Raw genomic sequence first — 15415 nt, 5'->3', positions numbered from 1 at the left:
TGTGTGTATCATTGTAGGTGTAGCAGGGCGTGGGCCAGAAGTTGCGCCTCCCAGAGCAGGTGTTGCTGGCTGCAGAGCAGAGTGAGGCACGGTTATTGTGTAGGTGCAAGCGCCAGTGAACTGTTTAACCAATCATATGTTGAATTGTTAATTAAAGCCAGCTGAATCAGTCTCATTCGTGCTGCCTTTTCAGGTGACGAAAGTGTTTGTTCTTTTGATATCACTCGTACTCTTGTATGACAGATTCTCACAGCTGGCTATCTGCAGTCTTCGCTCAATCCACCATTGTTGCGCTGACTATGTTTCTAGAAAGACAGTCAACCACAGTATTGTCTTTTATGTATCGAACATCCGTTGTAAATTGTGTCAGATTCTGTATGTCAGTATTGATGAGGCTGATGTGTTCAGTTGCCCACTGTAAAACAGAAATAAATAGCTAACAGTCTGTAAATACTGCAAAGTATTGGCCTTCTAAAATGTGTCAGAACTGTTTAACAGCTAGTTCTCTATCTATAGCGCTTCATTTAGTTTGTACTTCGGCAAGATGCCTGGAGAAAAATGCCACAGGTTGCCAAGATCTGAGGATCTGTTGCTGTAAGACAGAGCCCACTGCTACCTGCCTGCCATCAACAAAACGCCCTACCAGTGCGCTAGGCCTCGGATGTGTTAGTAGTGTTGCCTTAGACAGTACTGTCTTCAAATCTTCAAACGCTTGAGATGCTTCCACAGATCACTCAATTTTTCTGTTGCCAGAAGTGTTTTTTGCTGGTGACAAGCAGATCGACAGGGTGTTGCACAACTGCAGCTTGTGGTAAAAGACACAGTTAAAGTTAATCATGTCAATAAATCACCGAAGGCCTCTCTCTGTATATAGTAGGGTGCGGTACATTTTGAATAGCTGAAACCTTTTCTTACAGTTGTGCAGGAGACCTTGCAGCCCAGAAAAGAGATATCCGCTTTTGCAAACACACATTTCTGTGTATTAATGAGGATGTCAAAATCTTCAAGGCATCGAAAGAGTTGGCTTACATGTTGTAAACCGCCTTGCAAGGACTCAGAGAAAATCAAAATATCGTCAAGATAGCAAATGACAGGCAGGACGTCACGTAAAATATGGTATATAAATCTCTGCCACGTCTGCACTGTGTTTCTTAATCTGTACAACAAAAAATTGTAATGGTATAGTCCAAATAGTGTCTTGGTAGCTGCTTTCTTCGTGCGTCCCTTGGCGACTGGAATCTGTGCAAAACACCTTAGCACAATCGACGACACTAAATATAGATGCATAGCTAACTGCGAAGTTAAAATCGGTGGGTATTTAACGGTCTGTAATCGCCGCATAATCTCCATATACCATCTTTCTTTTACTCTATGCAAAGTGGAGAGGCCCAATCGCTATCTTCTGCAAAGATTTTGTTCATTTCCTTTTGTGTTGCTACAAATTTCTCTGGAGGCAGACGCCGTGGAAGACAAAATTCAAGCTGCCCAGGCATGGTTTTTTGTGATAGTGTGTGTTGTAGTAGCGTTTTTGCCGTGCGTGAACTGGAACTGTCAGTGCAGGGAATTCATACAGTAACCGTGCACAGAAAGCGTCACTGGAGATGGCACATAGTTCACCTGTCACAGATAGTGTAACTGAATAAACGGGTTGCTTCTCGCGATCCGCACTTGTGTGTAGTCCGCATTTTTTGAAGAATGAGATTCGTTGACCAGTTAACGTGCCATGTTGGCTGCACACACTTCTCGAACCGGCATGGTCTACAAGTCATGTGGAAAATTGTTTATGTCAGCACTCACTAAACAGCCATTAACCACGTCTGGCATCACTTTGAAAAATCTTGCAAAGTCAGTTCCAATGACTTATGATGAACGTCCACATCAGCATGAAAGTATTGTAGAAATGTAACGAAGCCTCCTGTTCTCCACACGTGTCAATGCTGGTGTTGTTTACCATCGCCAAGTTATGGCATGTGGCTTGTGTTGATTCAGAGCACAGCTGCCATGGCAAAACACCAATTCCTGAACCAGATTCTACCAGGAATCTGTATCCAGTACTTCTGTCTGTAATAAACAGCCAGTTACAATGTCTTAGTGCTGCAACTGTAGTGTTGTTGCACTGTACTGTTTTTGTTTGTCTGGGCGGTGTTTATCTGCATGATGAGCATGGCCATCTACCAACGTCCATCGCTCACATTTGAGTAATCACATGGCACTCTACATTGTCTTGCACTGCATATTTTTTTGGTCTTTTTATGTGAAGCACTTGCACTGACTTCGAAGTTTTGCTCTCTGTACACACATGTTTTCTTTGTAGGTACTGACCTGTGTGTGAACTGCCACCGATTTTCACTGTGCGAGCTGTTTGCCAGTAGTTACTGCGACATCTTCCTCATGAAGTCACACGGTCCAGCGCCTGCAGCATTTACTGAGGTTTTCATGTGTATTCTGGGACCAGGAGCACCGCATTGCCCAGCATGTGTGTTTCGGCATCGGTCTCTAGGTAATTAGCCATTTCGTCTGCCTTCATCGCTAGGTCTGCTGATCGCAGGGTATTATCCGCCTCCAACAAAGAATGTATTTTTGTGGGAAGTTTGTTAAGCCATGTTAGATGTGATGCAGTTTCTGTCAAGAGATGTTTACGTGCAAGCGAATGCAGTTCTCACAGCTCTTCAGATGGTTTCGGTTGCATGTAAGTTTGAGCTGAAAGCAGATTTTTCAAACGTTTCTGTTGCGGCAGGGAGTAATATTCAGTCAAAACGATTTTCACACGAACATACGATTTTTCAATTAGCACATGCTCAATATTTTTGACGTGATCATGGTCTAATTGTGCCAAAACCAATACATACTTGTCGAAGTCACTGTGAAATTGGTGTTGTTGAAAATTCGATCCGTAAGAGGAAACCACAATTGACTCTTTGTTGGCCAGAATGGCGGGAGTTTCACATTACCAATGTTTGGTGGAGATGAAGCATTTTGCAGATCCAGATTGGTGTGGAAACTCGACAGCACATTTGTAGTCAGAGTTGAAGCAGCTGGAATAGAGAATGATATATTCGATGGTGTCTCCTTTGTCAGTAACAATGGTGATGTTGCCTCCATTATTAAATTGCAATGTTGGGTTTTAGCTTTACTGCCACCTGAACTACAAATCAGGACAATATACAGTAAAATATAATAACGATTAATTGAAGATTTATAAATTTTGGGTAGATCGCTAGTAACATATGACTCTACAAAACAAGCAAAACCTAACTGAGAGAAACATATCACTTCACACAACGTGTAGCACTCCACTCAATCAGTCGATCAGTCTCATGGTCACCACAGCACTAAGCACAAAGATGCTTCCAACATTATCTGACATTTTTTCAAAGTAACATTAAGTCGTCAGCTGCACAACTGGAATATTTTATTCTTGGTACACCTAACTTGGATATACAGAACACATCTAGTCATACACTTTCTGGATTTCCAAAAGGCTTCTGACATGACTGAATACGCCTACCTATCGAAAGCAATGATTGAACCTTCTGCAACAAATGTAATAAAATGTTGCATGTGGGGAATGTATACTAGATTCATAGTAATTGCTACATTAAAGAAGAAGATATCCATTAAGAGAGCTTTCAAGTAGCGACACACTTTGTCAATAGCCTAAGAGGCTGTAACAATGGAATAGCTTTCACAGAAATCACATGAAGCTATACTAGGTTTTCGACTCTTCGTCATCAAAACGGTTTGTCAGATATATGCAAACAAAGTCAGATAATGACAAAGCGGAACCAAAGAAAATTATAATGTTGTATAAAGAAGCTAGTGGTACCCAGTTGAAAGCAAAAAAGTCAGCCATTTTACTTTTAAGATCAAACAAGGACCACATGGATCATCCTTGGTTGTATCCCCTAGACACCACACAATAACTTGGAATGTACATTTCTCTGCGCCCTCAAGATTTAACCAAACTAAACTGGGAACTCAAAGTACAAGCACTACATATAACGCTACAGGAACAGAAATCAGGATACCTCAATTGTCTCCTAGAGGTATTTTACATGAATTATTAATTCTAAGATAAGTACAACATATTGAAACAACAATTTCAATACACAAAACTGCAGTGCACAGCATCCTGATTGTGGCATGTTGGTAGACAATATATGTGGGAGCAATATCTTTTTAACATATCATTTATAAATACTGCCACAAAATACAATAAAAGTGGATTTGAACTCAACAGTTCACAGTATCATTCCAAGGCATTATATCTCAAGACAACATACACAATTATTTATACGAAAATCGACAGCATCACAAAAACGACTGTATCAAATTCCCACACTCATTAGAGTGGCATGTACTTTCTAGAGAGGCCAGATACATCAGAGATGATACCTTGAAATCAACAATAACAGAAACATATTGAACCCTTATAAAACATTTCTCTCCTATTCCAAGAAAGTTCAAATATTTGGGAATGACTGAACTGCAATCTGGATCAACATACAGAGCCAGTTCTTATCAACTTCCACCAAGGTGACACGATATGAAACAATTATAAAGACCATTTCAAGAACTTTGAAACTACACAGCACCAAGTCCATGTTGTAACCAATGCCTTACAGTAGTCTGTGTCACGCACATCATTATACGCAAACAACAAATACTGGTGTGGAGTAAGACTTGAAAAAAAAATCGATTCTGGAAACGACTGCTCACCAGCAAACAGCAACGACATTCTTAGACCTAACTGGGGAAAGTTTCCAGCAGCTATATTCAATGCCTATACTTGCTTAGCTGAATACTTCACACACTAAATAACTAACACCACAGTTGTCTTATATCAGCACTGGAAACTTCAAACAAGATTTGGAGAGCGATGCATAAAACTTTTCCGTTTCTTTCCATTCGTTATCAAGGTAGAAACATTACAACACAATGGTCCTGTTCTAGACCTGTGAAGAAAGAACCTACTATTCAAATTTCTATCTTGCATGTTCTTTTCTTTAGTTTTAAAGAAGATTTTTTAAATTACATCTATCGCGAAATGTCACCCACAGTAAGTTACTTTAAAATTCTCTATTAATCTGACCACATCCTAAGATGGCACGAAGGAGAAATGTCATCCTTATGAACCACATTTTAAATCCTTTATTAATTTCACTACATCCTGAGAAGGTGATATAATTCTGTTTCTCCTCAAGTAAAGTTCATTACAAGAACTTTTAGGCGCAAAATGGAAGCAATATCTGGTGTTTCCCAAGAAAGTGTTATAGGTCCTCTGATGTTTCTGATCTACATAAACGATTTAAGAGACAATCTGAGCAGCACTCTTAGACTGTTTGCAGGTGATACTGTCATTTACCATCTGGTAAAGTTATCAGATGATCAAAACCAATTTCAAAATGATTTAAACACGTCATCCACATGAGTATGAAAAGGAATTCGTTAAATTTCGCTCCCACAATAAATAGCACAAAGCTAAAATCTGTCAGTTCAGCTAAAGACTTTGGGATTACAGTTACACATAACTTAAATTCCAGTGATCATGTAGATAATGTTGTGGAGAAAGCAAATTGAAGACTGCGTTTTAGTGGCAGAACACTGAGAAAATGCAACAGGTCTATTAAAGAGACTGCTTATATTACACTTGTTCACCTTCTTCTGTAATACCGCTGTGTGGTGTTGGATCCGCAGCAGATAGGATTTACAGGGGACATTAAAGAAGTTCAAAGAAGGGCAGCTCGTTTTGTATTACCGCGAAATAGAGGAGTGAGTGTCTCAGATGTGATATGTGAATTGGGGTGACAGTGACTAAAACAAAGGCGTTTTTCGTTGTGGCAGGACCTTCGCATGAAATTTCGATCCCCAACTTTCTCTTCAGAGTATGAAAATATTTTCTTGACACCCATCAGTAAGAGGAACCATAGCTCTTGCAGAAAAATTTAAGTGTTCTGTTTTCCTGTGTGCTGTTTGAGAGTGAAACACTAGAGAAATAGTTGGAAGTGGTTTGATGAATCCTCTGCCAAGCACTTAATTGTGAATTGAAGCATATGTAGATGTAGAAAAGAGTCCTGCTTGAATAATCACGTGACATTTTACTTACGTGGCACAAGGGTAAGAGGGTGGCAGTGGAAGAAGTAGATGGGCAGTAGACAGGTGGACAATAACGAGGGATGAAGGTTAAGGACTGAGGGAGGGGAGGAGGATATGCACAAAAGGAAGGGGAGGAGAATATACACAGAAGGAGAGGGCGAACGATATGAACAGAAGGAGGGAGGGAGGATGTGTGCAGAAGGAGAGGTAGGAAGATATGAATAGGAAAAGGGGAGGCGGATATGTGCACAGGAGAGGGATGAGGATATCAGCAGACGAGCGGAAGAAGGATGTGGCAGAGGGAAGAGGAGGAGGGCATGGACAAAAAAAAGGGAAGAAAGAGACAGAGAGGTAGAGGGGAGGGGGGGAGGAGAGGTGGACACAAAGTGGGGGAGGAGAAGATATGTACAGTATATCTGCCAAATGCATACGCTAGTGCAGCCATAGCCAAATGACTAGAAAGAACTTAAATTGATGAAGCAATTTTCATTAAATAGTTTATTATTGAGTGAAAATATCAGGTCTGTTGAAGGAGAGAAACACAGTTGTTTGTTACGATATTTGCTACATAGGGGAAAAACATTATGGATAGAGTAGACAGGCTTTATATATGCCCTTTTAAATACTATTTATGTGTTTGTATGTTTATACTTTCGATTGCAAATATATGTCGATATTATAAAAGTTTGTTTAATTTCTCAGCAATTTACTATACAAAGCTGATAAAGAACATCCGTTATGTAGCTTGCTTTGGCCATTAATAAACTTTATAGTTGTTTGTTCCTCAGTTTCGATACTAAACTCCGACTTACTGTATTACGGATGGTACATCATAACTTCTCTTTCACTGATCGATATGGGCTAAGCGAACTGATGTCGCGTTGAGGTTCTGTCTTCATTGTTAGATAATGCGCTAAGTGAATCGACCTCATATTAGAGTGAACCTTGCAATACCTGACGGTGATGTGACGTGACAGCCGTTTCATTCCGTTGAAGTCTAATATGACTCGGTATTTACATTTGATGTGTGCGTGTGTGTTGTTCTGCAGAACACATACGCAGATATCACATACAATACCAAGTTAAATAATTAACACTTGAAAATAGAAATAAATTTCTGAAATACGTCATACTCTGCATGCAAAATCGTATCTGGTACACTGTTTTATTATTTAAATCATTAAAAACAGTTTCATTGTTTTATTATTCAAATCATTAAAAACATTTTAAACTGAGTTCAAGTTTCGATAAGTTTATGGGCCTGGAAATAACTGTAAAATTTAGGAAATATTTCACGAAAATTACCGGATCTGGAAATATCGATTCATATATCGTCACGTAGGCGTCGATCTTTCTGACGTTTTGGATTGTGGTTCTATCTTTGATTCTAGGCTGCGCGGTGATGTTTGCTTTGTTGTGGTTTGGTTTACGTGTGTGAGATGTGTGTTGTAAGTTGTGTGGTTGACAAAGTGAGGGACGGACGGCGAACAGTTAAACTTGTATGTAGTGATGTGAGCGTACACATAGCATTTATTTGCAAAACGTTTTAATGATCCGTCGTGTCCAGAGATTTTGTTTTCTGTCATTTTAATTCAAAATATCGTGTACAGTACAACACCGGCAAAGAAACAATGTATCGGCCGCTAGAATTGACTATAGGGCAAGTGCCTAAGCGTATTTTTTAAAAATTGTAAACATAGATCGAAGAAATGCTTGAAATGAGAAAATCTATGTGACTTCGTGTATATCTCGTCTTTTACAGACCTGTTACCAGCGATGTAGTGTTGGTAATACAGTACACAATTCTATTTTGTGACAGTTTCTGAGCGTGTGCCGTCGTTATCTATATTATTAGACACTTAATCACCCGGTTAAATGCTACACATTACAGATCACCCTCTTAAATATTACACGTCACATCAGTATCTCATTTCTAGTCATTACTCTCAATGGTTATTGCTGGTTACTGAGAAATTAACTATCTGTAGCTATCGTAAAGTTCTGATTTTACAGGTTGTGTTTCGCTGCAACCATTGCTGTCTCATATCTAGCTTCACAGTTCCTAAAATCATTAATAGTCATGGATCAGCAAAGATTAGAGCCGTCAGGTCTTTATTTTACTTTAAGTGACAACTGGGTTACACGACTGATGTTAAACATTCTTGGGTATGCCACAGTGTTTGTCCCTGGATTTTTTATTTTTATGTATGTAAAGAGGAGCAAACATTTAGAACTAGAGGGTATGCCTGTTTACCAGAATATGCTATTGAAATGTATGTTACGTAGTGTATCACAGCGATAATCTTCCTTATATCCTTCTTTTTTTGAAAACCAGGTAATAGTTGTGTAACGAGATTAGTGAAAGTGTGCTTTCTTGGGCCAGAACCATTACTCGGAGTAGATAACAAACAGAGTGGTCAGTCGGCATCGCATGCACCTCAGCCACCACGCACCATACTTCAAGAAACATTATTAATTGTTTTCTGCTTCATGGGACTTCAGACTACATATCTGACATGGGGAATTCTTCAAGAGAAGGTCATGACTCAGGTAATTTTCATTTATGTTCATAGTTATGCTTTCACCTATGTGGACAGGGTAGCTGTCTTCATATTAACCAGCCGTAGCTTTGTGAGTATATTCAGCATGAGAGATCTATGTTGTATGAATATTTTGAGAAGCTACCTTTGTTTCTAAAGGCTTTGTAGGTGTACAGAGATCATAGAGTGGTACCATTGTGTATCAGGTGTTTGTATAGAAGTAGCAAATACATTATCCTGACTTTTCCCATTGTGGAGGATCTGGATGTGGAAAGCTATTATGTTGTCGTATGACCAGTGATAAAACTAACTTGAAATAAGTGAAATACATAGCTGTAGATGAATTTATAAACTACTGGGTGGCTTGGTAAGTCTGGGTGATTACAGAAATACCATTGAAATAAGGCTTTTCCATTTTAATACACTTGTTTAGGGTAGCCTACAGAATTTTTTTCTGTATTCTTTTCATTCAACTTTTTTCTAAATTTTGTAAGGCCTTGTCACATCAAGCTTATGTTTGACTAACATGTTTTTTATTCCTTCAGTATTGCCTTGCCAACTCTCAGCCACACTGTTACCTTTCAATCTAACCTTTACCTTGGGGTAAGCTGCAGATCAGTCTGTCAACACAGCCTGCACATCCCTCATCATGTCTAATAGACATTCAAGTTTTTATATGTTTGAAGGAGTTAATAACGAGAAAATTCCGAGCTCAAAATTGTGTATTCCCGTGAAAGTGTTGTTAGTTCACTGGATTTTATTTTGGTAATGTTATCGTGCTAGTGGTGCTAGCTGTTGGCCGTTTGTGAAGATACACATCTCTGCCAGTGCTTCATCAATCTGTCACCCCTGCATTGAGTTGTTAACTAATCTGAACAATACAATGTAAGCCACCAACCACAAGAAAAAAATACAGGCCCATAGTACAAACAAAATATAAAATCAACATTTACAACTGAAACATACAAGCAGAAACAGCCCAGTCCATACTTAACGTATGAATAGCACTTCAAACAATGTACAGTTGGCTCATGTTGTTCACTAGACCTCAGAGGTTCTGTTCTTGTTCACAGGGATAATGTAGAGCTTCAGTAATAGTGTTCTACATGTGTTAAAGTTGATTTGCACTCCTCCAAAGGGTAAATTGTGCAAAGTTAAGCTTGGGGTGTGACTATTGTAATATATTTGGTCGTAGTTGGGTAAGATAGTCTGTGGCGCAAGCCCGTGGCCAGCCTATTGGCCTGACTTTAGGTAGTTCCAAGGCACTGGGAAGGTGGTGGGCCCTTCATGGTGGCTAGCTTATAGCCACAAAAAAGATCCCTGGCACTCTATCAACAGCATGCTGCGAATGGGCAGTACTGAAAGAACTGGAATTTCCATGTCCCTATCCCAAATTGAACCCAGGATGTTCAGGGCCGAAGTCTAGTGTTACCCACAAGACCACCATGGCCACCGTAGTTGTGTAATTTGAATTAAATATAATGTCTCCATCATATGTACTTTTTGCAGTATAATTGCAATACTTGTGGTTGTGAATTGTAGAAATCGTGGCAATTAATGTCTACTACACAACTTAGGCACTAGAGGCACTGTTGTACCTCTATAAACTCCACTGCTGGCTGCCATTACAGCGTTATTTATGATACTTTCCTGCTGTAATTGGTAAAGAATTATTTTGCTGATGGAAGTAGTCATCCTTGACAGTTGCTGCAAGCAGTGGTATCAGACAGGCTTACTGTCTGGGCTGTGAGTATTATTGTCGTAGACATGGCATTTTTAATGAATTCAATAAATAAAACAATATTATTGTTCAATTGTTACAGCAGTAGATAATTTCAAGTTGCCATTCTATATAAATATACAGTATATACACAAAAAATAATAGTTCATAAAACCTTAAATTACAATAAATTTCCAATGAAGTACAATATTTAAGCTAAAACAATTTGATGAAAGTGTCTTACATTAATGTTGTTCAAGAAATTATGGTGCAGTGTCCAAATGATTACCACTGTGTTGTCACATTTTCACATTCATAAAATTCATTAACTGAGTAATAATGATTAATTGATAAATAGCTGTACAGTATGTGATTAAATCAGTTGAATGGAGCTTCTATCCATTCTAGAGGCAGTTTGTTGAACATTTTCAACCTCCCACTCCATAGTTATTCGATGATTTAGATAGACTACAGTAAGATATGTCAGTATGCCTATTATTTCTAGTGCCATTAGAGTGCAGATCTTGTCTAAGCTGGAATTCTGATACTCTTTGTATACAAGAGAGCAGAGTAAATGTACAAGTTTATTACAATGAAATGATAATTAAATCAAGACCCTATGCTGCCTACAGGCATTGACATATATCAAAGGGGACAGTTGAAAATGTGTGCCCTGAGCGGGACTCAAATCCGGGATCTCCTGCTTACATGGCAGACGCTCTATCCATCTGAGCCAGCGAGGGCACAGAGGATAGTGCGATAGCCCTTGCACGCTCCCCGTGAGGCCTACATTCCCAACTTCATGTCCACACACTACATTCGTAGTGCCCCTGCCCATTACATCCATTACTCACGGCAGACAACCTTACCGAGTCCCATAAGAGTTCGGGCAATACTTGTGCATCCGCACAGGAGGAGGTCAATGGCTGGTTAACCTTAACTATATGAAGATGGTATCTGTTCTTTCGGACATGTCTGATACCATCTTCATAAAGTTTATTACATTAAATATTTTTAAGTCAATAAACAATGGTGTGCACTGGGCAAGTTTTTCTGATATTTCGATACTCCTAATAACTTTCTTTTGAAATACCAAAATATGCTGAACATGTGTGCTATTACCCCAAAATAAAAGTCCATAGGATATAATATTGTCAAAAACAGCAAAATATGTGGATCTTACATAAGCTAAAGTGATTTTTTAAAAAAAAAAATTCTTAGCAGATACACCACTCTAGACAACCTGGCACTAACATATATTCAGTGTGTGGATCTCAAGACAATTCACCAAGTGAGGTGGCACAGTAGTTAGCACACTGTACTCGCATTCGGGAGGACGACGGTTCAATCCCACGTCCAGCCATCGTCATTTAGGTTTTCTGTGATTTCCGTAAATCACTCCAGGCAAATGCCATGATGGTTCCTTTAACAGGGCATGGCCAACTTCCTTCCATGTCCTTCCCTAATCCGATAAGACCAATTACCACGCTGTTTCGTCTCTTCCCCCAAACAACCCAACCCCAACCTGATAAATTCTTATCAGTGGCAATACTAAAAAACTTAACACTGCCTAAACAGTCATTTTGTGGTAGATCTCTTAAGCTAAATACAGTTTGTTGAGTTTTACTTTCACTGGGCGAAAATCCATTAGTTCGAAACCAGACTGACAGACCCTACTTGCGATTGAATGTTGTTAGTTACAAATTGAAGGGTATCAAAGTCCGACCTAACATTGAAAAAAGTGGTATCATCAGTGGAGAGACTAGCATGAGTGTTTATATAAAGTGGCAAATAATTTATCAGTAGATTAAATAATAAAGGTCCCAAACGCGAACCTTGTGATATACCACATTTAATTTCAGGTATCTGAGATCTCTCCTTCTCAAGACAGTTTGCTTGCAGTTATTAATAAATGATTCACAAATGTCATCTACATTATTGTTAATGATTTCATAGTAAACTATTTTTTTGATAAGTGAATCATGCTGTACACAGTCGAAGGACTTGCTAAGGTCGCAAAAAGTAGCCTGAACAAAGTTTCACTTTTCATAAGCATGAAGCACTTTTTTAATCAAAGAGTCATTAACATAAACAATAGATTTGCACGTTCTACAGCCAAAGTGTGCAGCAGAAAGAATATTATGATCCAAATAATAACATAACTGGTAACAGACGACATATTCTAAAACTTTAGATAAAACCAGTGTCAGAGATACTGGGCGATAACTAGAGGGGCAATTTCTCTCTCCCTTCTTATAAATGGGCACAGCTCTTTCTAATTTGAACCTCTGGGAATACACCTTTTTTTAGACATTTATTAATACAATAACTAAGGGGAAATACGATACAACCATCTGTCTAGATAAATCATATGTATCTACACCATCAGAAGGCCTAAAATTTTTCTGGTGTTACTTCTTAGAACAAAAATTTGTCTTTCAGTGCACAGCTTACATTATGACATTTTATGATATCAAATACAGTTTCACGAGCCTATCAGTGCTTTCACAAATTTTGTTAACAGGCTGTATACAAAAGTTATTAAATTCAGTTGGTGATACAGCTGCAGTCTCTTTTTGTTTGCTTTTTGCCACTGAATTCATTACACTACATGCTTCCTTGCACTTATTTTGAAATGACTCTGTATTAAACAAGTTATGTAGTTTTGTAGCCTCATTGACTGTATTTTTATAATACTTTCGTGCTCTTAAAGTATCTTAGCTTAGCCATATCTGTTTTGTATAGTCCACAAAAATCTAAATACGTCAGCACTGTGTTTTTCATATTGGCTAATTGAAAAGCATACCCTGTGTTCCTGTGTGAATGCTTATTTGTGTTACATGTGTTGAGATTGACTTTACATTTGTACTGAGGAAAGTTGGTCTCAAAACTATTTAAGAAAGCATGAAAAAAATCTATTGAACATTATTGTCAAACAGATCTTTTCAGTCATGATTATTGAGTGAAACCATAAAATTAGAAATTTTTGTCATATATTATTGATCTTATGATTGCCAGTGTAGGCACTTTGAGCTTTTTAGACTATGTATTAGGCCTACTTATTTCTACCCAAACTGAATCACAGTCTAAGAAAGCAAAAACGACTTCATCAGAGCTCATTAAACTTCTACTAACATTTGTAAGTATATTCTCAACACAAGCAGTCTCTCTTGTAGGTTTACAGTCAGTAAAACCAAAATCAAATTGTCTTAACAGATTTTTAAAATCATTTACATTCATTTGTGTCGCCACCAATCACTATACTATACTTTCTCCACTGAGAACAGTGAAAAGAAATCAATAATTTCTCAAGTTTTTTTAAATACTAGTGGTTTACCATTAGGTGACCCATAAAGTGATACAATAACAATCTTAAATGCTCAAAATATATACCTGACACTTCAACGTGCAACTCGGTACACAAGAAACCTAGATCTAATACACTACTACTGAGAAATCATCATCATCATCATCATCATCATCATTTAACACTGATTATGCCTTTCAGCGTTCAGTCTGGAGCATAGCCCCCCTTATACAGTTCCTCCATGATCCCCTATTCAGTGCTAACATTGGTGCCTCTTCTGATGTTAAACCTATTACTTCAAAATCATTCGTAAGCGAATCCAGGTACCTTCTCCTCGGTTTGCCCCGACTCCTCCTACCCTCTACTGCTGAATCCATGAGTCTCTTGGGTAACCTTGCTTCTCCCATGCGTGTAACATGACCCCACCATCTAAGCCTGTTCGCCCTGACTGCTACATCTATAGAGTTCATTCCCAGTTTTTCTTTGATTTCCTCATTGTGGACACCCTCCTGTCATTGTTCCCATCTACTAGTACCTGCAATCATCCTAGCTACTTTCATATCCGTAACCTCAACCTTGTTGATAAGGTAACCTGAATCCACCCAGCTTTCACTCCCCACCTACATTGAGCAACTCTTCAAAATATTCCCTCCATCTGCCCAAGGCATCCACAGGATTCACCAGCAGTTTTCCTGACCTGTCCAAAATACTTGTCATTTCCTTCTTACCTCCCTTTCGAAGACTGCTAATTACACTCCAGAATGGTTTTCCAGCAGCTTGACCCGTAGTCTCCAACCTGTTTCCAAAGTCTTCCCACGATTTCTTCTTGGATGCTGCAATTATCTGTTTGGCTTTGTTTCTTTCTTCAACATAACTTTCTCTGTCTACCTGAGAACTTTATTAATATAAATTAACAAACCCCAATGAGTATGCTGCTCTCTGCTGAAACTATAAACTAACTGAAATCATCTAATACAGGAAAAGAAATTTAATTTCCTTTACACCAGTTCTTGCTCAGACATAATGAATCGAGCATATTCTCGTTTGCAAAATCATTTAAAACTACATGTTTTCCACTCATACCTTCAACACTGAGATAGTCTGTCTTAAATCGGAAAGCTGATAAGTAAGTTGTATTACAAGGGCAATCATTATGCCTGCTATATTTCTCAGAACAGATTAGACCACATCATATGGTGAGAAACTGTGTACAAAATTCCTTATGCAAAATTGGTTCTGACCTTTAATATTTTCCCTGGCCATCTTCATTAATCTAGTGCAGATATTTATGAAATCTTGCTTATTTTGAGCTGGTTTTACAATGTGAATCTGGGGAAACCTCTTAGGTCCAGCCCTTCTTTGTTGCCTTTAAAAGAAGAACTTTCCTGGACATTAAGTGTAGTTGAATCTAACCTATCAGTTTATGCTAAGCCTAACTTACCAGGTAGGTTTATGATTTTCTCGCCCACTTTTTACAGGCATTTACATGCTTATAGCTGAGTTCACAAGAATGGGTCGGATGGTCAGCTGTGGCCTTATGGCAGGAACTCTGCCAGCATCTACTTGAAGTAATTTAGGAAAACCACAGAAAACCTAAATGAGGATGGTCAGATGAGGATTAGTCTCCGTCCTCCTGAAAACAAAGGCAGTATGTTAAAAACAGTTTAACCCCATTCAGTTTATCCTTAGTCTACACTACAATACTGCTTTTCATACAGCTTTTGTGCAGTGTCAAGCAATTCTTCAGTGCTA

General features: G+C 38.6%; 1 protein-coding gene across 2 annotated transcripts in view; it reads left to right on the top strand.

Annotated features, from left to right (window-relative positions):
- Positions 1-7500: 7500 nt before the first annotated feature.
- Positions 7501-15415, top strand: part of LOC126183553 (adenosine 3'-phospho 5'-phosphosulfate transporter 1) — a 69077-nt gene continuing 61162 nt past the window's right edge. Inside the window, exons 1-3 of one of the 2 annotated variants that reach the window (XM_049925630.1) lie at positions 7501-7756; positions 8110-8336; positions 8432-8646. In XM_049925630.1, the coding sequence (XP_049781587.1) occupies positions 7728-7756; positions 8110-8336; positions 8432-8646 (471 nt within the window). In that variant the 5' untranslated portion in view covers positions 7501-7727. The remainder of the gene's footprint in view (positions 7757-8109; positions 8337-8431; positions 8647-15415) is intronic. The other variant, XM_049925631.1, reaches the window with a different exon arrangement.

The sequence above is a fragment of the Schistocerca cancellata genome, chromosome 4, assembly GCF_023864275.1.
Source record: "Schistocerca cancellata isolate TAMUIC-IGC-003103 chromosome 4, iqSchCanc2.1, whole genome shotgun sequence".
In the NCBI taxonomy this organism is placed as follows: domain Eukaryota; kingdom Metazoa; phylum Arthropoda; class Insecta; order Orthoptera; family Acrididae; genus Schistocerca; species Schistocerca cancellata.
This window is presented reverse-complemented; position numbering and strand designations above follow the sequence as displayed.